This window comes from Myxine glutinosa, chromosome 11 (assembly GCF_964187855.1).
Source record: "Myxine glutinosa chromosome 11, kmMyxGlut1.1, whole genome shotgun sequence".
Lineage (NCBI taxonomy): Eukaryota > Metazoa > Chordata > Myxini > Myxiniformes > Myxinidae > Myxine > Myxine glutinosa.
The window spans coordinates 83,857,471-83,884,219 of record NC_136271.1 but is presented as its reverse complement, the minus strand read 5'-3'; the positions used below and the strand labels follow the sequence as shown (position 1 = coordinate 83,884,219).

The 26,749-nt window shown below is 45.5% G+C and overlaps 1 protein-coding gene across 2 annotated transcripts in view; it reads left to right on the top strand.

The window, feature by feature from the left end:
- The window catches only part of SRP72 (signal recognition particle 72), a 229,400-nt gene that overhangs the window by 123,748 nt on the left and 78,903 nt on the right, over window positions 1–26,749 (top strand). For both annotated transcript variants that reach the window (XM_068131523.2, XM_078786825.1), the window contains 4 exons: window positions 8,019–8,147; window positions 8,311–8,380; window positions 13,068–13,132; window positions 14,316–14,411. In XM_068131523.2, coding sequence (XP_067987624.2) covers window positions 8,019–8,147; window positions 8,311–8,380; window positions 13,068–13,132; window positions 14,316–14,411 — 360 coding nt within the window. The remainder of the gene's footprint in view (window positions 1–8,018; window positions 8,148–8,310; window positions 8,381–13,067; window positions 13,133–14,315; window positions 14,412–26,749) is intronic.

The following is a 26,749-nucleotide window of genomic DNA, read 5'->3' as shown; positions in this document are numbered from 1 at the left end:
TTCATGCACAAAGACGCCAGGGCCTCGGACGATCTTTGACGATTCCTGATGAGATACACCAGCCGATTTAAGACTAAGTGCCCACTAAATCACACCTCTTTGTTTTTCAGTTGGATTTCCCTTTGTCTGTATTTGGGTATGTTTGGGAGTGCTCCATTTGGGAATATAGTTTATTGATCGTTTTTTTTCGTGCACCAAGCATTTCCATCAAGCATTTTCATTTTCATTTCATCAAGCATCAAGCATTTTCTTTCGTGCATCATCACCTTCGAAAGTGTTGCGTTTACATTCTGTACGCCTGGCCATCTTAGCGACTTTACGTGCAGTGTAAACGAACCTTTTCTTTGTTATCAATGGTGATCTCAAGCTTGTGGAGGAGCTTGTATGTGTAATGTATTTGGGAGGACGACTCGGCCATCCTTGTGCTTTTAGTTTTACATGAATTGACTTTGACCGGTGTGTACGGTGTGTACCCTGGTTAGAATAGGTACACCATATCCCTGCGTGTCGTAAGAGGCGACTAAGAGGGTTGGCGTCAGGAAGGGCATCCGGCCATAAAAAGACTGCCTCAAAAAGAGAACCATGACAATTACAACTACATATGGGCAGGGTACAGCCCGAAGTGGAGATCGGTTTCTGAGGTTTGGGACATGGAATGTAGGGACAATGACAGGGAGATCAGGAGAAGTGGTGGAAGTATTGGTCAGAAGAAGAGTGGACATATGTTGTGTGCAAGAGATGAGATGGAAGGGAAGTGGTGTGAGAATGGTGAAGGGTAGGCAGGGACAGAAATACAAGTTTGTGTGGCAAGGGTGCCCGGAGGGCGTGAATGGTGTTGGTGTCCTGTTTTCTGAGGAGTTTGTAAACAGTGTGGTGAGTGTGACCAGAGTGAGTGATAGGTTGATGATGGTGAAAATGATGATTGGAAAGCTCTTGGTGAAGGTTATCTTGGGATATGCTCCGCAGGTTGGTCGGAGCGATGAAGAGATGGACAAGTTCTGGTGTGCGATAGAGAAGCTGATGAAAAACGTGAAAGATGAGGAAGTTGTTGTGGTAGGAGGAGACCTAAATGGACATGTGGGAAGGAGTATGGACGGTTTTGAGGGAGTTCATGGGGGTTACGGATGTGGTGTGAGAAATGGAGAAGGTGAAAGGATTTTGGAGTTTGCTGATGGAGCTGATTTGTTGATTTGTAACACTCAGTTCCAGAAAGGGGATAATAAGCTTGTTACATACACGTCAGGTGGGTCGACGACAACTGTTGACTACCTGATGGTGCGTAGGCGAGATAGGGGGCACCTCCGGGACACAAAGGTGATCCCGGGGGAGGAGGCTGTTTCACAGCACCACTTGGTTGTCTGCGACATAAGGGTGAAAGGTGCGAGGAGAGCTGGGGGGGTGAAGTACCAACCGAGAATGAAGGTGTGGAGGTTGAAAGAGGTGACAGTAAGGGAGGCATTAAAAGAGAGGCTGAGTCGGGTCGCGGATGATGTGGTTGAGCTTGAAAGTGGTTGGATGTCAATGAAAGATAGTCTGTTGGGAGCCGTTGGTGAGGTATGTGGATGGACAAAAGGACCACCGAGGCACTCGGAAACATGGTGGTGGGATGATGAAGTTGGAAAGAGGATTGACGAGAAGAGGAAGAAGTTCAAGGAGGGGCAGAAGGTGAAGGGTATGGGGGCAGAAAAGGCAGAGCATGAAAGTTATAAGGCAGCCAGGAAGGCTGCAAAGAAAGAGGTAGCAAAGGCGCAGGAGACATGGAGGAAAATGTTCGGAGAACGCTTGGATTCGGAAGAGGGTCAGAGAGAGGTATTCAGGATTGCAAAGCAGATAGCGAAAGAGAGGTGTGATGTGATGGGGGTGAGTTGCTTGAAGGATGAAGTGGGACAAATCGTTGTGGACCCAGATGGAATTAAAGGAAGATGGAAAAGATATATGGGAATGCTGTTGAATACAGAGAATGAATGGGATGGCAACATAGAGAGTAACCCAGTTTTAGGACCGGCAGAGAAGATAACTGAGAAGGAAGTTGAGGAAGCGATAAAAGCAATGAAGAGTAGAAAAGCGGGAGGGCCGACGGGAGTTGTGGGAGATATGTTGAAGGCAGCATGAAGTTGGGGTGTGAAGAGAATGACAGAGATCTGTAATCTGGTGGTGAAAGAAGGCCGCATTCCCATGGATTGGGAACTGAGTACCCTTGTCCTTCTATACAAGGGGAAAGGTGACCCTCTGGAGTGTGGCTCGTACCGAGCGATAAAGTTATTGGAGCAAGAGCATGGAATGAAGGTATTGGAAAGAGTGTTGGAGAGGAGGATAAGGAAGAAGGTGAAGATCGACGAAATGCAGTTTGGATTTATGCCAGGAAGAGGAACGACAGACGCGCTCTTTATTGTGAGGCAGTTGCAGGAGAAGTACATGGAGAAGAAGAAGAAGTTGTTTCTTGGGTTTGTTGATCTGGAGAAAGCATTCGATAGGGTTCCACGCAAAGTATTGACATGGGCATTGAGGAAGTTAGGAGTGGAGGAATGGTTGATCAGAGTAGTGATGGCAATGTACAAAAGAGCACGCACAGCGAAGTCCACTACTATTTGTAGCTGTGATGGAGGTGCTGGCTCAAACCTAAAAGGAGGGTCTACCGTGGGAGTTGTTGTATGCAGATGATCTGGTGTTGATTGCGGAAAGTATGGATGGACTGAAGGAAAAGATGAACAAGTGGAAGGAAAGTATGGAGACAAAAGGTCTGAAGGTAAATGTAGGAAAGACGAAGGTGATGGCAAGTGGTAAAGCATGTGGTGAGGTGGAAAGAACTGGGAAGTGGCCATGTGCTGTGTGCAGGAAGTGTGTCGGAGTGAAATCCATTCAATGTGCAATGTGCGCTGAGTGGGTTCATCAAAAATGTAGTGGTCTGAGAGGGTCATTAACCAGTGTGGCAGCTACATTCAAATGTAAGGTGTGCACAGAGGGAGCTGCAGATGGAGGAAATGTTGAGTTAGATCTTGGAGACGGCGTGAAGCTGGAAGGTGTGAAAACATTTTGCTATCTCGGAGACATGCTGAATGGAGAAGGTGGATCAGACTCGGCAACGGTTGCTAGAGTGAGATGTGCATGGAAGACGTTTCGGGAACTGAGTGGCATGCTGATGAGGAGGGGAGTGTCGTTGAAGCTGAAGGGAAAGGTGTGTGCTGCATGTGTGAGAAGTGTTATGATTTATGGGAGCGAGACATGGGTCATGAATGAAGAGCAGCAACGAAGGCTGGAAAGGGTGGAAATGCGAATGGTTCGGTGGATGTGCGGAGTGTCGCTGAGAGAGAGGAAGACAAATGATGAATTGCGAAAGATGATGGGAATAGAGCCTGTGATTGATGCTGTGAAGAGGAACAGGTTGAGATGGTTTGGTCATGTGTTGAGGAAGGATGAAAGTGACTGGTTGAGAAGAGTGATGGAAATGAATGTAGAAGGAAGTAGAGGACGGGGAAGACAGAGAAAGACTTGGCTAAAGACGGTGGAAGAAGACACGCGGGCAAGGGGGTTAACAAGGAGAGATGCAGAAAATCTGGCAAAATGGAGAAGATTGTCATGGGGACCGCAAGGCTAACCCCCCGCGCTTGCAGGGAAAATGGCCTTAAAATGCATGTTGTGTTGTTGTTGTTATAATCTCTGCAACAATTATTTAGAGAATATAAATTGATGATGTCATCGCTCACGTCGTCTGGCAGCCATATTGGATAAAAAAAAAAGAAACGTTCAAAAATAGAAGAGTTGGCTCACACCAAGTTGACTGCGCAGTTGACAAATGACTGTGCATTCTATGAATACCATTCTAGTTGAGTTATGTTGATAAACTGTTGTATTGAGTTGATGACTTGATGGTTCTTTTAGCCTCGTCCTGCATCCAAGTTCCTTGTGTATCCTAACTTTATCTGTATTATAAAACAGGAGTGTCTGTTTGTGTGTCTGTCTGTGTCCGTCCGTCCCCAAACTACTCCCTCAGTTTTGGGGCTAGCCCCGCCAAACCTTCTGTGGAACGTTTTTGAAGTCCCAGCAGATGTTGTAAGGTAGGTAAGATGTTTCATAAGTTGCTCATTACAATTCTGATTTTGAAATTGACTCCATACCATTGAGTTGGCTCACACCAAGTTGACTGCGCAGTTGACGTTGAAGCTGAAGTTGCTGAAGCTGTGGGAGTTGTTGTATTGAAGCTGAAGCGTTGAAGCTGAAGTAATCTCCACGCATGGCTGGCGGACTTCCTCTCTAGTCGTCGTCAACGTGTGGCCCTGAATGGGTTTCTCTCATCTCCTCTTCCTGTTCAGGCTGGAGTTCCCCAAAGTAGTGTTCTGGGCCCTGTGCTTTTTCTGGTCTTCATCAATGATCTCTCTGACTCTCTTGAAAATCCTCTCTATCTCTTTGCTGATGACTCCACTCTCTGCCGCTCCATTCCTCTTCCCTCAGATCGGCAGTCTGCAGCCTCCTCACTCTCTGAAGACTTGGACAAAATCACAGACTGGTCAAACAAGTGGAACATGTCTTTCAATCCTGACGAATCTCACACTCTTACTATGTCTCTCCGAAAAGACCGACTGGACAACCCTCCCATCTACTTTCTCAACAATCCTCTCCAAGAAGTTCTGTCGCTCAAGCTTTTGGGTCTCACTTTCTGCCATGATCTTTCTTGGGAAAACCACATTTCCAAGCTGGCCTCCAAAGCCAGTCGCCGACTTGGCATCCTCCGTCGTGCGAAGTCCTTCCTCGGCACACCTGAGCTCCTCACCACAAACAAGGCTTTCATCCGCAGCTCAATGGAATACTGTTCTCCCCTATGGGCCGGTGCTCCTGCCTCACACCTAGCTCGGCTTCACGCTGTTGAAACCAAAGCTTTCAGAATTATTGGAATCTCCCGCGATGAAGCTATCTCTGAGGGCCTTTCACTCACTCACCGCAGGCAGGTAGGTGGTCTTTCTGTCTTCTACCGACTGCTCTCTGGCCTTGCACCCCCAGCTCTCTCTGTGCTCTGTCCCCCAAATATTCCTACAGGTCGCACAAGATCTGCCAGCAACCCTCTGATGGTTAAACTGCCGAAATCTCGGCTCTCTGCTCACCTTCACTCTTTCATTCCTCTTTTCTCCCGCCTCTGGAACAAACTCCCTCACTCCCTTCAATCCCACTCCTCCCTCCAGGTCTTTAAAACAGCTGTTCACCACCATCTCTTATCTCCCCCCATCCAAAACCTTGATCTTTTCTACCCCCGCTAATTCACCCCAGATCCATCTTGTTTGAAATTCCAACTTCTTTCCTGGAAGTCCTGGCAGTGTCCATATGTGTTATACCTCTCCCACCCCCCCCCTTCCCATGCCCTCCCCCACCCCCCAAAGCCATTGCCCTCCCCAAAGCCCTCGCCCTCTCTCAGATCTCTCGATGTCTCCATGTCTCTCGGTCCCTGCTCTCAAATGTTGTGTTTGTGTCCTTCCCCCTCTCTCCCCATCTTGTCTACCGCTCCCGATGTTATATGTTTTATGTGTCGGTTTGTCTTTCTGTGTGATTAATGTTCGCTCTTTCACGAGCCTCGATCTTGTATACAAAAAAAATAAAAATAAAAATACCGAGCTGCTACGAATCCGGGAGTGAACACATGACGACAATGGGCTGGTTTGATAATATCTAAATACAATCGTGATTTATCACAGTATTTTGTTATAGTATTAATGTGTGATTGGAATAATGCTGTTTGAAATAATGCTGTTTGAAATAATGCTGTTTGAAATGAAAATAGAGATATTGAGTTTAAATATGAATGAGGAAATGACGTGAGGGTTTCCGCTTTCTAACCGTGACATTTGTGGATTCACCATATTGCAGATTCACCATTGACTGGGTTAAGAACGATTCATACTGGGTACGTTTTTGCCCAATGCCATTCATGAACCTGCTGTCAATATCTGACCTTTGACTGAAGGTGGCACAGGAATATTGAATTTATTGGTTCATCGTTTTCCATTTGCCGTTTTTTGCTCAAGTCATTGAAGGACCGGCTGTCCACGTCTAACGTTTGACTGAAGGTGGCACAGGAATATTGAATTTATTGGTTCATCGTTTTCCATTTGCCGTTTTTTGCTCAAGTCATTGAAGGACCGGCTGTCCATGTCTAACGTTTGACTGAAGGTGGCACAGGAATATTGAATTTATTGGTTCATCGTTTTCCATTTGCCGTTTTTTGCTCAAGTCATTCACGAACCGGCTGTCCACGTCTAACGTTTGACTGAAGGTGGCACAGGAATATTGAATTTATTGGTTCATCGTTTTCCATTTGCCGTTTTTTGCTCAAGTCATTGAAGGACCGGCTGTCCATGTCTAACGTTTGACTGAAGGTGGCACACGAATGTGGAATTTATTGGTTCATCGTTTTCCATTTGCCGTTTTTTGCTCAAGTCATTCACGAACCGGCTGTCCACGTCTAACGTTTGACTGAAGGTGGCACAGGAATATTGAATTTATTGGTTCATCGTTTTCCATTTGCCGTTTTTTGCTCAAGTCATTCAAGAACCTGCTGTCAATATCTGACCTTCGACTGAAGGTGGCACAGGAATGTGGAATTTATTGGTTCATCGTTTTCCATTTGCCGTTTTTTGCTCAAGTCATTCAAGAACCTGCTGTCAATATCTGACCTTCGACTGAAGGTGGCACAGGAATGTGGAATTTATTGGTTCATCGTTTTCCATTTGCCGTTTTTTGCTCGTCATTCACGAACCGGCTGTCCATGTCTAACGTTTGACTGAAGGTGGCACAGGAATGTGGAATTTATTGGTTCATCGTTTTCCATTCGTCATTTTTTGCTCGTCATTCACGAACCGGCTGTCCACGTCTAACGTTTGACTGAAGGTGGCACAGGAATATTGAATTTATTGGTTCATCGTTTTCCATTTGCCGTTTTTTGCTCAAGTCATTCAAGAACCTGCTGTCAATATCTGACCTTCGACTGAAGGTGGCACAGGAATGTGGAATTTATTGGTTCATCGTTTTCCATTTGCCGTTTTTTGCTCAAGTCATTGAAGGACCGGCTGTCCATGTCTAACGTTTGACTGAAGGTGGCACACGAATGTGGAATTTATTGGTTCCATGGTTTAGCATTCACCGTTTCCGCATTGGTCGTTTGTTTTTGTCCTCCCAACCGAGCATAGCACGGGTACCTCGCTAGTTGTTTTTATACTACTATTATAAGTATTTTTAATATTTGCAGATCATGAAAGTCTGTAAAAGACAAATTAACGATTGCAAAAAGACAGTTTAATGGTCCTTCAATAACTCTGGCCATTGCACATTGCTACAACGGATAATTATGACTTCAGGATAGCTTGCCACTCAAGCAAATCTGGAGGTAACTTCGCCATCATGATGAAATCCCGATGGAAATTTCTCTTTAATTCTTATACCAGTGGATGAGGTGCAACACAACCAATGGAGGGAAGTGCACTCACCTCTGGGCTTTCTCGCCTGGGTTTGAATCTTGGCCCTGCTATAAACTTACCCTGGTGTTTCGCAGGTAGGGAATTTGGTCAATGTGCACTGTCCTTCGGATGCTCGGACGGATGTTGATCCCTCTCCCATCCGCTGGCATTAGTTGGTGGACTTTATGCATCCCATGGTGCAGCTTTTGTGAAGAGTAGGCAAGTTATCGCCGGCACCCTGAACCAATTCCAAATTCCTGCATGGACTGCGGGTCACGAATAGTTTGGTCTAATTGGAGGTTCCTTGACATTGGTTTACATCAGTTGCTATCTTGACTATGGTTGCTGTCTGGGCAGCAGATTTTGCCCTATAAACAAATTGTCCAGGTGATTTGCATGTTTCATGTGAACAGCCTTCTTTATATATGAAAGGCAGGCAACCAATTGTATTCTCTATCAGTGGCGATAAAATATAAGGCTGTTGAGATGAGAAGTGGAAGAATTGGTGAAAGTGTTCATTCTCCCTTGGAATCTTGGAATTTAAATGCACTGAAAGAATGCACTGTGCATGTTGTGCAGTCGGATCAATGCAAGCAACTTGTGCAGAACCTGCGGGAATCTTTCCCACATGATCCCCTGCCTGTGCTGGTGCTGACTGCCCTCTACCACCATGAAAAGCAGCAGAATATGGCACTACAGGTCTTGCAGGTAGCTATGGGAAAGAAGTAACCAGTGGCAGCATCTCACCTTTTGTACTTCCGTGGTTAGTGTCTTGTCTATTGCGGCGGGGCCGACGGAGAGGTGCTCTTGAGGACACGCGTTGAGGAAACATGAATGTACATCAAGCATATTTTATTCCTTTTTTTTTTAGGATTTCTGCAATAAGAATGCAGACTCGAGTCTCGTGAAGCTGGCAATCGCACAGCTGAACTTGGCACAAGGTGACCTCTCAAAATAATTGTTATCTATGGGCTGGAAGGATAGCCGAGCGGCCTGTGCAGTTACCTACGAGCTGTCTGGCCTAGATTCAACCTCGACCCAGTTTTAAACTGTTACCATGGTGTTTCATATACATTATACAGGGTGCTCTTCCAGCCAAAGAAAGCTGCATACAGCAACCAAGAAAAGCTACACAAGGTAAGCCCTTATAGTACGTAGCTTTTACGTTGTGAAGCTTTTCTTGGTTGCTTTGTGCAGCTTTCTTTGGCTGGAAGGGCAAGGGATTAATTTAAAAAAGTCCAAGTTGAAACTGGGGATAATTTGATGAGGTGAGCCCGAGACCTAATTTTGTTGTTCCTTCCAATTATGGGTGAGATGTGATGCCTGTTTGTCTGTTTGCATCTGATTGGGGTATACATTGGGTATCTAATTGGGGTATACACTTACACGGATGAATGGTGCCTCATTTAAGAGCTTGGGTGCAGACAGTGCATAAGGTTTGAAATTATTGTTCTTCATGCAATCTCAACTTATATTCTTTTTTGTTGTTGCGCACGTGGAGTATATGCTCAGTCATTGGTTTGCACATATACAGGAAGTAAAAAAAAACAAAAAACGATTCAGTCGATCTGTCTATATCTATCGATATATCGAAATATATAAAACCGAAAACAACATGGTTGGTAAAGCCGTTCATCCATTTAGCCGTGTGACTATATGTCTATTAATTATGTACTGATTGAGCGTCGGTTGCATTCTGTCTATTAATTACATACGTCTATTAATTATGTACTATTGGAATGCACCTTTCAACCCTTTGGACTGCTAAGGCCCCTTTGACCTCTGAAGACCCCAAAAGACTTCTAAGATCTGGAAGACCCAGAGAACCAAAAAGTCCCCGAGGACCCTGAAGACCCAAAATACTCAAAAGACCTCGAGGACCCAAAAGACCCTTCAGACCCCGAAGACCTTTCAGATCCAAAAGACTCCTTGGAATTTCCATGGGGCCCCTGCCATTATGCTGTCAAAGGACATTACTGTCAAACTCCTGAAATATTCCACACTCTACTGCAAACTATTGCAAACAAACTCATGGATTGCGGACTTCCTCTCTGGTCGCAGCCAACGTGTGGCCCTGAATGGATTTCTCTCATCTCCCCTTCCTGTTCAGGCTGGAGTTCCCCAAGGCAGTGTTCTGGGCCCTGTGCTTTTTCTGGTCTTCATCAATGATCTCTCCAACTCTCTGGAAAATCCCCTCTATCTCTTTGCTGATGACTCCACTCTTTGCCGCTCCATACCTCATCCCTCAGATCGGCAGTCTGCAGCCTCCTCGCTCTCTGCAGACCTGGACAAAATCACAGACTGGTCAAACAAGTGGAACATGTCTTTCAATCCTGACAAATCTCACACTCTTACTTGGTCTCTCCAAAAAGACCGTCTGGACAACCCTCCCATATACTTTCTCAACAATCCTCTCCAGGAAGTTCTGTCACTCAAGCTTTTAGGGTCTCACTATCTGCCATGATCTTTCTTGGGAAAATGACATTTCCAAGCTGGCCTCCAAAGCCAGTCGCCGACTTGGCATCCTCCGTCGTGTGAAGTCGTTCCTTGGCACACTTGAGCGAGCCCCTCACCACATACAAGGCTTTCATCCGCAGCTCAATGGAATACTGTTCTCCCCTCTGGGCCGGTACTCCTGCCTCACACCTAGCTCAACTTCACGCTGTGGAAACCAAAGCTTTCAGAATCATTGGAATCTCCCGCGATGAAGCTAACTCCGAGGGCCTTTAACTCACTCACCGCAGGCAGGTTGGTGGTCTTTCTGTCTTCTACCGACTCCTTTCCGGCCTTGCTCCCCCAGCTCTCTCTGGGCTCTGTCCCCCAAATATTCCTACAGGTCGCACAAGATCTGCCAGCAACCCTCTTATGGTTAAACTGCCAAAATCTAGGCTCTCTGCTCACCTTCACTCTTTCACTCCTCTTGTCTCCCACCTCTGGAACAAACTCCCTTCAATCCCACTCCTCCCTCCAGGTCTTTAAACCAGCTGTTCACCACCATCTTTTATCTTCCCCCATCCAAAACCTTGATCTTTTCTACCCCCGCTAATTCACCCCAGATCCACTTTTTTGAAATTCCAACTTCTTTCCTGGAAATCCTTGCAGTGTCCATACGTTTTTTATACCTCTCCCACCTCCTCCCAAGCCCTCTCCCTCCCACAGATCTCTCGATATCCCTGCTCTCAAATGTTGTGTTTGTGTCCTTCCCCCTCTCTCCCCATCTTGTCTACCGCTCCCCTTGTTAGATGTTTTATGTGCCGGTTTGACTTTTCGTGTGATTAATGTTAGCTCTTTCTCGAGCCTCGATCTTGCATACAAAAATCAATCAATAAATAATAAATATATAAATCTGAAATAATCATCATTGGCCCAAAAACGCTCACCAAATCCACCCATAACTTTGCTCTCAACATCGACGGTTTCCCAGTATCCACCTCCCCTCACATCCGGAATCTTGGCATCATCTTTGACCAAACCCTCTCCTTCGACAAATACACTAAACACATCACAAAGACAGCCTTCTTTCACCTGAAAAACATCGCCCATCGCCGTCCATCCCTCTCCTCCACGGCTGCAGAAACCCTCATCCACGCCTTCATCACCTCCCTCTGGACTACTGCAACAGCCTCCTCTATGGTTCACCCTCAATAATCACCAATAAACTCCAATACATTCAGAACTCCGCTGCCCGTCTACTCACCCATTCCCGGACCCGTGACCACATCACCCCCGTCCTTTACAAGCTTCACTGGCTCCCCATCCCCCAGAGAATCCAGTACAAAATCCTCCTCTTGACCTACAAAGCCCTCCATAACCTGGCCCCATCCTACCTGACTGACCTCCTCTCCAGACACACTCCCACCCGCAACCTCCGCTCTGCTGGTAACGACCTCCTGACCCCCCCCCATCCGGACCAAATTCAGATCCTGGGGGGACAGGGCCTTCTCCATCGCTGTTCCCACCCTCTGGAACTCACTACCTCACACCATCAGAGACTCCTCCTCACTCACCACATTCAAAACATCACTCAAGACCCACCTATTCAACACTGCATTCAACATTTAACCCACAGCATTTAACCCCTGACTATCTCTTCTCCTTCTCCTTCCTTTTGCTTTGATTATTTACCTATTTATTTTTGTCTTTTTGCACTTGTTTTTTTGTACTATGTCAAAGCGCCTTTGGGCTTCTTGAAAAGCGCTATATAAAATAAATGTATTATTATTATTATTAAATAAGTCCTAGCAGTGTCCATTTGTTTTTACTTCTCCCATCCCTCCCTTCCCCTGCTCCTTTCCCCAAGCCCTCTCCCTCCCACAGATCTTCCGTTGTCCCTGTTCTCTACTGTTGTACTTGTGTGCTTCCCTCTCTCTCTCCTCATCTTGTCTCCCGCTCCCTTTGTTGTGTGTTTTTGTGTCCGTTTGTTTTTTTTGTGATTAATGTTAGCTCTTACACGAGCCTAGATCTTGTATACAAAAAAAACCAAAAAAAACAATTCCCTTGCAATGCCAAGAAGTTATCACATGCCATCTGAGATTCAGACATGAGACTCAAATCAAACTTATGTCAAGAAGTTATCACATGTCATCTGAGACTCAGGCATGAAACTCGGATGGCATGTGATAACTTATTGACGCAGCTCAACACTCTCCATCCAGCGCTGAAGTTCACCATGGATCTGGAATCTTCAAACACTTTCCCAACATTGGATGTGTTGGTTGAAAGATCCGCACGTGGTTTCATTACATCCATCTACCGGAAGCCTACCTTCACTGGGCAGGTATACTCACTGGGATTCCTACAGCTCCAAGATATACAAAATTGCCTTGATCAACATCCTTGTGAACAGAGCTTGGAGGATTTGCTCACCTTGTAATCTACCTGCTGAAATGGACAAAATCATGAATATACTCGGTGACAATGGTTACCTGCAGTATATAATCAAGGGATATATGCACTAGTTTCTCAACACAACAAAGGAACGCAAGATCGGTCCTGGCAAATGTCCGGTGTACGTATATCAGGATCCCATGGAAAGGACAATCATCGCGAAGGTTTGAAGAACAAATGAAACATGCGGTATCAAACACCTACCTGGATGTGCAACCTCGAGTAATCTTCGCCTCTCGCCGTCTGCTCACGTCAGTCAACAAGGATGTGCTGCCCACCTCACAAATTAGCAATGTTATCTATGAGTTTAAGTGCCGATGTGAAGCTCGGTACGTGGGCCGTACAACCCAAAGGTTGGCTGATCGTATCAAACAGCATGTCCACCTGGAAAGAACTTGGTAGTGAGGACTCAACCGGTACGAGCATGCATGAACGTTCAAGGACCGTCGACCATTTCTTCGTCTTCTTCTGCCATTGCACGGCACTTAGTTTCCAACCCCGGCTGTGCAGACCAATACAATGCAGATATGTTCAATATTGCTGGCTGGGCTTAAGATGTCTCCCCATCGACATTGAAGGCAGGGTTTTGGCAACGGAGGTGGGGGTTAGGTGCAAAGGTGCTCAGTGAGAACTGTTCTAAACACTGTGCTTTATAAGTATACTGATGTAATACAGCATACTTTAAATAGCAATGTTTAAATTATATCGATAATAATGTTTTGTTTTTGTTTTTTCTTGTAGGACATTTGTCAGCAGGCACCGAGATACTGAGAAGTATAGATCATTGGAAGTTTTGTCCTGGAATGGTTTGTATTAATAAATAAATGACTAGCAACTGAATGTAAATGAAGGATCTGAGCAACACCTAGTTTTGGACATGTTTACTTATTTATTTATTTTACCAAGGCTTGTGGAAGAACCATCACACACAAATCAGTGTATGAGCACATGCATTGCACATCAACCCACCTCGCCCTCCTCCCCCATTTCACCCCACTCTCTCTCTCTCTCCCCATCTCATCCCACCCTCTCTCTGTTTCTTTCCATCCTCTTCCTGTCTCTTCCCACCCTCTTTTTTTCTTCTCACGCTCTCTCTGTCTCTTCCCTCCCTTTCTCTCTGTCTCTTCCCTCTCTCTTTGTCCTTCCTTCCATCGCTTCCTCTTCCCTCCATCTCTTTTGCCTCCCTCTGTCTCTTTCCCCTCCCCCCATCGCCTTCTTTCCCCTCTCCCTTTGTCTCCTTCCTTCTCCTCCCCCCGTCGCCTTCCTCCTCCCTCTCACTCATCTTTTTCACCCATACCTCATCTTTCCCCTCCCCCCATCTCTTCCCCTTCAACCATTTTCTTCCCACTCTCTCCCTCCGTCTCCTTTCCTCTCCTCCCTCCATCTCCTTTCCTCCACCACTCCCTCCGTCTCCTTTCCGCCACCACTCCCTCTGTCTCCTTTCCTCAAACACTCCCTCCGTCTCCTTTCCCCCACCACTCCCTCCATCTCCTTCCACCACTCCCTCCCCTGTTTTTCCCTCTCTTCCCTCCCTCTCTTCCCTCCCCTCCTCTCCCTCTCTTCCCTCCTCTCCTCTCTCTCAATCTCTCTTCCCCCACCCTCCCCAACCCCTTCTCCTTCCCACTCCCTCCCTTTTTCTCCTCCCCCCCCCCCCTGTCTTTCATTCCCTCTCCCTCCATCTCTTTCCTCCGTTCCCTCCCCTCATCTTTCCCCCACTCTCTCCCTCCATCTCTTTCCCCTCTTCCCACCCTCTCTGTCTCTCTTCCCACCTCCCCTCCCTCAGTTTCTCTCCTTCTCCCTCCCCCCCCCCCCACCTCCGTCACTCCCCTCCTCCCCTCCCTTCCTCTCCGCCTCCTCTCAATCCCCTCCTCCTCTCTGTCTCTCTCCCCTCCTCCCCTTCCTCTAACTCTCTGCATATATTCCCCTTCTTGCACCCCTTCAATCTCCCTGTCACCCCAGTCTGTCTTTCTCTCTCCTTCTCTCCTTTAGGTTTCTGCTCTTGTTATGTTGTACAGCCATCAGGAAGATGTAAGCACAGCAGTGGAAGTCTTAAATGAAGCAACCTGGTGGTACCAAAAGCATGAGGTTGGTCAAAGCCAGTAAGCTTCTGTGCATATTTCCTTTCGAGAAGCATCGGGGGGGGGGGGGGGGGGGGGGGGAGGGGGACTCCGAGATAATCCTTTCTTTCTTTAAGTCTTCATACCCCGTTTATCTGTTCGTTTGTGGATCAAAATATCTCATAAGTTATGGATGAATTTGGACGAAATTTAACAGGGGAGTAGCGTATGTGACAAGAATGAAACGATTATAATTTGGTGAAGATCCGTATTCGGATCCGGCCAATATAATATTTTTTTTGTTTGTTTTTATTTTTCACCATTTGGGAGACAAGGCCAAAAACGATAGCGAGGAGGCTATCTCAAAAACTTGTTGATGGATTTTGACGAAACTCGGTGAATAGACTTGGTGCTCAACAAAGATCAATCGATTCGATTTTGGTAATGATCTCGAGATTGATTCGAGAATAATTAGTTTTTAAGTGATTTGGTGAAGATCCGGATTCGGATTCGGATCCGGATCTGGATCCAGCTTGGAGAAATTTTAAAAGTGATTCTTCACCATTGAGTGATACGGCCAACCAGGCGGAGGTAAGCTCTCTAATGAGCGCCGTTCTCTGTTATAACGCACTCGTTTGTTGACCATCGCTCGTTATAGCCAACCATGTGTGACAGCCCTTTAATTAACATCAAATAGTTAGATTATTCCTTACGTTGCAGTGAGGGCCAATGTTAAAAATAGACCTCGCGCTTACAACCAGCAGATAACGTTATGCAGACTTTTACAAAAGACATTGCGCTTTGTTCCCCCCTGCTTAATCTTTTACGATGTTTTTCTGAAATATCAATTTCACAACCAGTAGCTTAATGATGGAAAATCTTTATATCTCTCGATATTTTATTTTCTCAAACCCATCCAGATTTTACTGAATAATTTATTCAATCTCCTTGCATCTGAAATAGACAATTTTTTTCAATTTATCACTCTATCAAACTAGATACATTCAGACCTTACTTATTTGATATTTTAATTCACAAAGCCATACCCCAGTTTGTGGTGCACACACAAAATTGTTGTATGACATTTGTGAAGGGTTTTTTAATATTTTTTAAACACTCTTTACAATTTACGCTTTCTCTCTCGTAAATAAATTTCTATATCTCTATATCATATGTATATGTTATATATATGTTTGGGGAGCGAGATATAGTGTTTGGGGGGCGAGAAATAAATTTCTCTCTCGAGCAGACTGACCAGCTTTTAAACTACATACCACCCCAGCGTCTACTCGGCATGTGTGCTCCAGGACCTCACCGTAAGTATACCTACAAGATTTCAACTATCAGGACACATTTTCTGGGACCGCTCAAGGCTGTGGGTAAAATATTAGAAGGTCGTCTCTTGTGATTTGTCCAGCTGTATCTTTTCAACACCTATTGGACAACAGGGTTTTGCATTATCAGTGCCTGGGAGTTCCCTTCATCCCCAACTCTCTACAGTGACCTCTTCAATGACCTATTCAATAACATCATGAAACACTGGAACATCAACACATATAATATATACACACAACAACAGTGATATTAAATATTTGCATTTTCCGGAGCCACGTTCAACAGAGGCTAAGAAGAACTCCGTCTACCAGCAGGTGAGACTCCATCATTCCACCTCAACATCAGAACTCTGGAATCACCTAGCCTGGTACAGGTCTTTTTTTTTTTTTCTTTTTTTTTTTTGTATACTGAATCGAGGCTCGTGAAAGAGCTGACATTTACTTCACAAGCAAATCAACCAGACAAACAAAATATATAAAAAGAGGGAGCGGAAGACAAGATGGGGAGAGGAGGGGAAGCACACAAACACTTGAGAGCACACAACATTTGAGAGCAGGGAGATGTGTGGGACGGAGAGGGCTTGGGGGGAGGAGGCGTGGCAAGGTTTTGAAGTATAAAACACAAGGACACCAAGGACTTCCAGGACAGAAGTTGGTATTTCAAAAAAGTGGAATTGGGGTGAGATTGGTGTGGGTAGAAAAGATCAAGGTTTTGGATGGGGGAAGAGAAGAGATGGTGGTGAACAGCTGTTTTAAAGACCTGGAGGGTGGAGTGGGATTGAAGAGAGTGAGGGAGTTTGTTCCAGAGGCGGGAGAAAAGAGGAATGAAGGAGTGAAGGTGAGCAGAGAGTCTTGATTTTGGCAGTTTAACCATAAGAGGGTTGCAGGCAGATCTTGTGCGACCTGTAGGAATATTTGCGGGACAGAGCCCAGAGAGAGCTGAGCTGGGGGGGGGGGGGGGGGGGCCAAGGCCAGAGAGGAGTCGGTCTTAATCCCTGTCTGAAGTGGCCCCACGTTGGGCACCATATTGTTCTTGGAACAATTTGTGCACATAAACCAAGTCATGTTCACTCATTGCATACTTGTAAAATTGAATAACACTGGGAAAAATACTCATTCTGTTACAACAGCAATGCATGGTATAACCAACTCACACAGCACAAGGACCCCGGGTCGACACGAGTATAATTCTTCGATCGCACTTCTTTGGCTTCATTTATAGCAATTGGGAAGACAATGGGAGAAGATTTGATTGAGTCCTCACAGTGGGAGGGGGCAGGAAGGAGGAGATCGGGGGACGAGGGATTCTGATAAGGGATTGGGGAGGGGTAGATTGGGGTTCGAGGAATTACTGATTAGGGAGTAGGGAATGGGGAGGGTTTAGATCGGGGGATGAGAGATCCCTGATTAAACCGTCATCTTCTCTGGACTAAAATCATTCATTGATTTGAACTAAAACTAAATGAACTAAAAGATAATTGTCTTTGTACAATAAAGCTCTCACAGACCTTATCCCCAAATTAGTACATAGGACTGCAAAGGAGAGATATGTATGTCTTTCCATCACAAAAGCAATACTTGAGTCAACTCAGAGTCTGTGTTCATGATGGTTGAGATTCAGTACTCAGAGTCTGAGTTATTCTCTTAAATTTCTTTGAATGTAATATATATACACTACCGGTCAAAAGTTTTAGAACACCTCAATTTTTCCAGTTTTCATTGAAATTTACGCAGTTTAATGTCTCAATGTACTTTGAAATTAAGCATAGAACAAATAAACAATTGGAGATAAAAAAGAAATCATGGAATCATATTGTTTGACAAAATTTAATTTAAAATTTTTGACTCAGCAAAGTAGCCACCTTTTGCAGATATAACCGCCGAACACACTCGTGGCATTCTTTCTACAATGGATATCAAATATTGTTCGGGAAGTTCTTCCCAACACTATTGCAGAAGTTCCCACAAATGTGTTGCACTTGAAGGTTGCTTTGCTTCCACCCTTCTGTCCAGTTCATCCCAAACCAGCTCGATGGGGTTTAAGTCTGGAGACTGTGCTGGCCATTCCATGATTTGAAGTCGACCGTCTTGTTGTTTTCCTCAAAGGTGTTTTTGGCATAGCCTGGAGGTGTGTTCAGGGTCATTATCTTGTTGTAGGTCGAACCCCTGACCAACTAGGCGTATACCAGAGGGTATTGCATGGCGCTGCAAAATGCTGTGGTAGCTCTTTTGGTTCAGGGTGCCAGTCACTCTGTGCAAGTCGCCGACTTTGGATCCAGCAAAAGAGCCCCAGACCATCACGCTTCCTCCTCCATGTTTGACAGTTGGTGTCACACACTGAGGAATCATCCTTTCGCCTACTCGATGGCGTACAAAAACCCTGCGTGATGAACCATAGATTTCAAATTTTGATTCATCGGTCCATAAGACCTTCTTCCAGTCTTCAGTAGTCCACTGGCGTTGCTTCATGGCCCAGGCAAGCCTCTTTTTCTTATTTTGCCATCTTAGCAATGGCTTTCTTACTGCCACTCGACCTGTCAAACCTGCAGCTCGAAGTCTCTATTCACAGTTGAAACTGAGACTTGCTTACTTCGACCAGTGTTAAGCTGTGCTTGAAGCTGTTGTCCTGTGGGCCGCCTATCACGCAAGCTGTTGACTCTCAGAAACTTGTCTTCTGATTCTGGTGTGGCTTTGGGTCTGTCAGACCTCTTCCTGTCAGAGTTTCCTCCAGTTTCCAACATACTACTTCCTGCAGTGCAATATTGTCCAAATAATGCTTCAGAGGGTGTAATAACAGTCGGTTCCAATACTGCTTTTATACAGACAGGGGGTTTGTAATCAAGTGATCAGCAGAGGCTGGCACACCTGCAGGAATTGTTTGCATCAACTTTCAAGGCTTAATTTACTTACATTGCTGCAGAACAGCTGTAAGTTGTTAACCCATTACTTGTTCCCTGAAGAAGGCCTTTTTTTTTTTTTTACAATATAACTGTGCAATTTACATTATTTTCCCGTTCTTGCTAACCTAAACTTTTTTTTTTATCCTCAAGCAGTTTACTGCTTACCTTTGTACCATTTCAGGTTATTCACTGGACTTGAATTGCTTAAATTTCAATATAAACTGGAAAATTGAGGTGTTCTAAACTTTTGACCGGTAGTGTATATATATATATATATATATATATATATATATATATATATATATATATATATATATATATATATATATATACACTACCGGTCAATATATATATATATATATATATATATATATATATATATATATATATATATATATATACACTACCGGTCAATATATATATATATATATATATAATATATATACAGTGAAACCTTGACTTACGAGTGCACCAACTTACGAGTTTTCCGAGATACGAGCCGTCGCTCGGGCGGTTTATTGCTTTGAGATGCGAGCCGAGATCTGAGTTACGAGCTTACGCCACCCGCCACCAAGTGGGTTCCGGTCACGTGGTTATCTTGCCGTGCAAGCATCCCTGCCGTATATCGCTGCTGCTTTGTTTTCGCATTTTGGTTATTTTGGAAAATTTCTTAGTTTTAACCATGGGTCCTAAGAAATTGAGTGCCAAGGGCCGTACTGAGAAGAAGAAGAGGATGATGTGCTTGGATATAAAACACGCAATCTTCGAAAAACATGAGCGAGGTGTGCGTGTTGTCGACTTGGTGAGGCGGATGTGAAGGCAGCTGAAGATTTTATTATAACTTTTGCCGAACTGATAGAAGCCGAACGATACATCCCCCAGCAAATCTTCAACTGTGACGAGACAGGGCTCTTCTGGAAAAAGATGCCGAGGAGGACGTATATAACGGCAGAGGAGAAGAGCATGCCAGGCCACAACTTGTTCAGAGTGCCGGCGATAGCTCGCCTTCTCTTTGTGGAAAACACGGTGAGATCCTTAACATCCAACAACTAATGGGACGCAAACGGGGCGCCCAGTTTAGCGGTACACACATTGATGAATCACCCTGCCTGTGATTCACCCATGACAGGTTATAGCTGGGTCGGGATTCAAACCCAGGCTGGACAGTTTAGAGTCAAGTGTGCGTACCTCCAGTCCAGGCCATCCTGCCAACTTGTATGCTGCATACAGGTGAAATATAAAGCGCGAGATATTTTTTATATATACTGTATATTTAAAAAAAAATTGGTGTGGTTTTTGGGGGCTGGAACGGATTAATAGCATTTCAATGCATTTTAATGGGGAAATTTAATTTGAGAAACGAGCAAATTGAGTTATGAGCTCGGTCACAGAACGAATTAAACTCGTAAGTCAAGGTTTCACTGTATATGTATATCTATATGTGTATATATATATATCTATCTATCTATCTATATATATATATATATATATATATATATATATATCTATCTATCTATCTATCTATCTATCTATCTATCTATCTATCTATCTATATATATATATATATATATATATATATATATATATATATATCTATCTATCTATCTATCTATCTATCTATCTATCTATCTATCTATCTATATATATATATATATATATATATATATATATATATATATATACATACATATCAGTCACTATGCGACCTTCATATCATCAGTGGAGAACCGCCAGCAAGGTGTCCCATACAGCTGCTGCTGCACCTTGCTGGGAGCGATAAGCACCGCCTGCCACACGGTAACGTTATCTATGGTATCCACTCATCATATGGAGTCGACCTGGTTGCGGTTGGGAGTTACTAATAATAATAATAATAATAATAATTCATTTATTTTGTATAGCGCTTTTCCAGAAGCCCAAAGGCGCTTTGACAGAGTGGCAAACATAATGGTATCTGTAATCTGGTTCTCCAACCTAATGAGCGGACAACATGACGTCATCGCCATGCATGTCCGCATTGCCTGCAAAGCTCCAGAGGAGCATGGCGATGCATGGCGATGACGTCATGTTGTCCGCTCATTAGGTTGGAGAACCAGATTACAGATACCATTATTAGTAACTCCCAACCGCAACCAGGTCGACTCCATATGATGAGTGGATACCAGAGATAACGTTACCGTGTGGCAGGCGGTGCTTATCGCTCCCAGCAAGGTGCAGCAGCAGCTGTATGGGACACCTTGCTGGCGGTTCTCCACTGATGATATGAAGGTCGCATAGTGACTGATATAAAAACCGAAAGGTTCACAGAGTTACAAGCGTATGGAAACCTCACTGCGTTGCCCTGATGATGAAGCCCCAACAAGGGCGAAACCAGGTCGGTAACTGTGAGTTTTGCATGCACTTGTGACAGTATCTGAATTTATAAACCGTAATGACGCACTGCTAGATGGTTCCTCTGGAGCTTTGCAGGCAATGCGGACATGCATGGCGATGACGTCATGTTGTCCGCTCATTAGGTTGGAGAACCAGATTACAGATACTATTATATATATATATATATATATATATATATATATATATATATATATATATATATATATATATATATATATATACACGTATATATATATATATATATATATATATATATATACACGTGTATATATATATATATATATATATATATATATATATACACGTATATGTATATATATATATATACACATGTATATATATATATATACGCATGTGTATAAAAAAAAAACCAAAAAAAAAAAAAGTGTGTATATATATATATATATATATATATATATATATATATATATATATATATATATATATATATATATATATATATATATATATATATATATATACACACACACACACACACACACACACACACACAAGTGTTACAGGAGGCAAAGAGGCAAAGGAAGGATGTGGTGGTGTTATGGCTGGATTTGGAGAATGCATATGGGTCAGTGCCGCATGCCTTGATCAGGTATGCCATGGATTTATTTTGGGTGCTACGGAGATTTAGGGATTTTTTGATGGCATTTTATGATCTGTTTTGGATTCGGTTTGCGACACAGTCCTATGTAACAGAGTGGCAGAAGTTGGAAGTGGGGATCCCGATGGGATGTACCATCTCCCCGATTTTGTTTGTGCTGGTTATGGAGTTGTTGATACGTGCGGTGAGTGGACATGGGAAAGAAGTGGAGCTTGCCCCTGGTCAGAGGTTGCCAGCAATGTTTGCTTTCATGGATGACTTGACAGTTGTCCAACAGTCTGCTGATGCAGCAGTAGAGGTACTGGGACGACTGGAAAGGTTGATGCGGTGGGCAAGAATGGGATTTAAAGCAAGAAAGTCGAGGAGTGTGGTCGTGAGACGAGGAGTGGTGGATAACATGCACAGGTTTGAGCTGGGAGGGGAGGTGGTTCCATCATTGGTAGAGGCCCCTGTGAAGAGTTTGGGAAGATGGTATACAGTGGAGTTGAATGATGTGGGAAGAGTGGAGGAGATAAGAAACAAGCTTTTGAGAGGTTTGAAGAGGATTGATGGATGTGGTTTGCCAGGTAAGTTGAAGGTATGGTGTTTGAAGTTTGGGTTGATGCCACGAGTATTGTGGCCATTGATGATGTATGATATTGCAATTGGGCATGTAGAGAGGATGGAGGTTGTGGTGAGCGGGTTTGTGAGGAGGTGGTTGGGAGTGCCATGCTGTTTGACGAGCATTGCCTTTTATGTTCAGGGTGGAAAACTCCAGTTTCCCTTGACATCATTAACTGAGGAGTTTAAGGTTGTGAGGGTGCGGGAGTTTATGATGTTGCGGGATTCAAGTGATGCAGTGGTAAAGAATGCTCTCCCAGAGAAGAAGGGAAGTCGGAAGTGGAATGCAAGAGCAGAGTTGGAAGAGATGGAGGAGCGGTTGCAAAAGGAGGAGGTCATGGGGATGGAACAGCATGGGAACTCTGACTTTATCACTCTCCTCCACGAACTCTGCCTAATGGGCTCGGGGCAGGGCCTTTTATGGCACCTCCCCGATCTTACCTGAATGTTCCACGCCCCGCCTCCTGCCACCATGGTAATTCACTCCCCTCGAGCCCTGATTGGCGGCTCGTTGCTTACCGGCCACTCCCCCTGCAGCTCGTCCCTTCGGCCTTGCCAGACTTGTTGAAGGCCTACCACGTGGCATTTCCAGCCCAAACGACCGCCCTATTCACGGGCCTGCTCGACGCAAAACTAACACAGGAAAGGACTACCTTACATTTACTAAGAAATAACTGAACTATCGTGTGGCTTCATGTTGTGGTGTGTCTACCTACGAGGGGGATCATCCTTTATTCTCAAAACCGCAACAATATGGAAGAAGTTTTTTTTGTTTTTTTTGTTATCATTATTATTTCTTATTTTGTGTATATGAGTGAGTGGGTGAGGGTGTGTGTTCTTGCATGAATTAATTTTTGCTTGAGTGTGTGCTTTTGTGTGTTGAGTGGTGTATGATGTAAGGGGAGGTGGTTGGTTGGTTTGTGTTGTGTGTGTATGGGTGTGTATGGGTGTGTATGGGGGTGTATGGGGGTGTATGGGTGTGTATGTGTGTGTATGTGTGTGTATGAATGATCTGGTGTGTTTTGTTTGGTGAGTGGTGAAGGGTATAAAGGTGGGTGTTTGAGTGTTCCACCATGTTTGTTTGGTGCTGTGGATTCTGGATGTGGAGGTGTTGTTGTTGTTGTTCACACTGGCTGGGGGTGGGGGTGTGTACGCATCCAGGTGCAGTTGCTGCATGTGGATGTGTATGTGCCCCTGCTGGCCCACCATAGCTGACAGTATCGAGGTTGAAGGGCCGAAATGGGATGATGCTGAGGACCCCGACTGAGGACCCAGTCAGTGCGGCACACTTGTGAACAGGTGTGTTTTGAACTTATATATTGTACTTATATATATATATATATATATATATATATATATATATATATATATATATATATATATATATATATATATATATTGTTGTGGTTTTGAGTTTGTACAGTCAGTATAATAAAGGTTAAAATTTCCCCCTCAGAGTTAGTCACACAAGCAACATGTAGCCTTGCGATAGTGTCTTTATTTCTTAGTATTTGTGAGCTTAGTCCTTTTCCTATGTTAGTTCTGCGTTGAGTAGAGTAAGGAGAATAGGTCCTACTTCTACTGACTATCCCGCCTCCCTAGCCTCGTGCCCCTTTGCGCTGACTTTCATTCATTTTGGGCGAATTAACACGAGGCAGGCGTAGGAGGGTCGGGGCGGGGCCGAATGAGGGCGGCAGAGGAGCTGACAGTAAGCACGAGCCGCCAACCAGGGCTCAGAGGTTGTGGCGGCAGCACTGCATCACAGGGCGTGGTTGGAAGGTTTGAGAGGGTTCAAGAAGGTTCGGGGTGTATCTATATAACCCATCGTGCAAAGCCCCCAGGAGGACTCGCGTGCACTGAACTGGAGGACTAGCGCGGGACTGGCTGGCTGATGAACTGAAGGACTGATGAGAGGACTCGTTAACGAGCAGGAATTGAGAGATACGCGAGTGGAGGAAAACGCGCGTGAACCGGAATACGCGCTATTATAAAGTGACGCTCAGTTGAGCTGGAGGCCGAGCCGCGTACAATGCATTAAGTAACGCGAGTGATAACGGCTGTGTAACCGCCAGCTGAGAGACGCGCATTTTCCATTCTACCTCATCGGCTGCCTTTTGTTCGGGAGATGCGCTACGAGGGCCCTTCCACCGCCTGCTTGCCATCTTAGCGGGACGTGCTGGGACCGTGGAGAGCCAAACGGGCCGTTCCTGGACGACCACGTCGACGCGTCTGGGCGGAGCATCAAACTGCCTGCAATTCCCTGTGTGAGTGTGACGGGCCCGAGTCTGGGTGGTAAGATAAGACTGTTTAAGTGCTGCTCTGTGTCTCTGCGTCCCGATCATTGTACATACGTGTGGGAATAATAATTAAACCTGTGTTATTCCTTTGCCATTCGATCGTTCCTGTGATTTCCTCATTGGCTAAGCGTGGTACGAATAGAACCGCTCGAATCGGGTTCCACTACCTAAAACTGCACGGACCACGTGGTACTCAATCCGCTCGGTGTACCCAGATCACACGTGGCTCGTGTGAGGCTTGCTTCCTCGCTTCCGTTGCGGCGCAGGGATTTAGGTACGAGCGAGACTTGGTCCCGAAACCCTACCTTGCGTTTTGCGCGGAAGAGGCGTTTCAAGTGTCTCGGTTCCGCCATGCCCAGAAAGAACAAGGGGATTAATCCCCCCTTGGTAAGGGGAAGAAGGGCAACAGAGAACCGTAACATTTGGTCATCAGGAGTGGGGATTTGGAACCCTGGACAAAATTTTTGGACATCAAAATTTTGGACACCTAATTTACATATTGGCAGCAACATTTGGTGTCCGGGAGTGGGATTTGGAACCCTAACCAATTTTTTTTTTGGATGGATTGGCTCCAAATTATGAGCGACCAAAATTTACTTTTTCAAATTCAAAATTTTAAATTCGTTTAATGGCTAGCCAAGACGGTCGAATGCCGGTGGGAGTAGAAAATGAAAAATTAATGACCCAGGACCCACATGAGGAGCTGGTAGATGAAGGAAGAATTGATGAGGGGGCGGTAGCTGGCAAAAAAAATGGCGGCACGTCGCACGTGGTGGCGAGAGCCGAGCCCGTGGTGCCAGCGGACTGGGGCCTATTTATGGCACAAATGAGGGCCTTTATGGTCAAGTTTAAGGAAGACATAAAAGAAGAGGGGGACAAGTTAACCAAGGAAATGAAAGAAATAATGGATGCCCAAACAGACGAACTTTGGGGGATAAATAATGACATGGCCAAAATTAATGAAAGAATGGACACCTGAGGGGAGTTAATAAAAAAAATAGGGGAGGACATTGGGCGTGGGCTGAGCGAGGAGGTCGCATTGGTACGCAACGAGGTAACGCGGTGCGAGGTAACGCGGTGCGAGGAACGCGTGGGGAGCGAGCTTGGGCAGAGCGCAGCTAAATTGACCGAGTATAGAAATCGCGACTCGGGGTGTAAAAGATCCGACGGCCGCCGAATTGGACAGGAAAATTTTATGCGTGCCGGCGGTCGTCGAAGAAATAAAAGAAATGATTGAAATTGGGGCCGAAGAGACGGTAGAGTTAGAAAATAAATCGCGGGACAAAGGAATGGAATGTACTCAGTCTGTGTTTGCACCGTGATGTCGGGCTTGCTAACCAAATGGAAAGTTTGCAGGTGCTGCTGCCGGAGAAGAAGGTCTCCAAGGTGAGTAGGAATGTGTTTGGCGCGAAAAGGTTTTTGGCGCGCTTGGGACATGGACGAAACCCGGGCGGTCGTGGAAGGTCCATTGTGCGGTGTGCGAGGGCGACTGGTGCGTGTGTGCAAGAAAAGTGTGCACCAAAGCGTGAGTGCGAGCGAGGAAAGTGTGCGCCGGAGTGTGTCGGAGAAGTGTGTGTTACGGAGTGTGTAACAGGAGAGTGTGTTACAGAGTGTGTGAAGGAGTGCACACCCGAGTGTGTGGAGAAAAAGGTGTGAGGATCGGGTGTGTACCAGGAGAGTGCACGCCTGTGGGCGTTGAGTACGTAACAGAAAAGTGTGTAACGGGTTGTGTGAGGGGCATGAGTGCGCCTGGGTGGTGTGCACCTGAGTGTGTAAGAGAAGAGTGTACACAGGAGAGTGCTGTAACAGAATGTATGGAGTGTATGGGAGCGCCGCGGTGTGCGAGTGTGGAATGGGTCGCGTGTGGTGAGAACGCGGCTCAAGCATCGACACAGACTGGGGTAGCGTTTAGCGCGACGGATAGCCGACTTGAGCCCTCGGTGAGTTGGGTGCGGCAGGGACCGGCGGGGATCGATGCCACGGCCGTGTCACAAGGACCGACGTGCATGATTCGTGCCGGACCCTGCCCTGTATGGTTGGTGCCGCACCGTGGCGGGAAAGGCGATCGGCAAGGTTCAAGGGGAGGTAGGAGAGTTCGGAGCCGCGCCCCCTGGCGGGTGCAGTGCTCCGACCGTTGGCGGTTGGGCCATCGTGCGTGGGACCGCGAGGCCCTGCGCAGAGATTGGGCCCTGAACCTCGGCCCATCCATGCCTCCTTCCCTG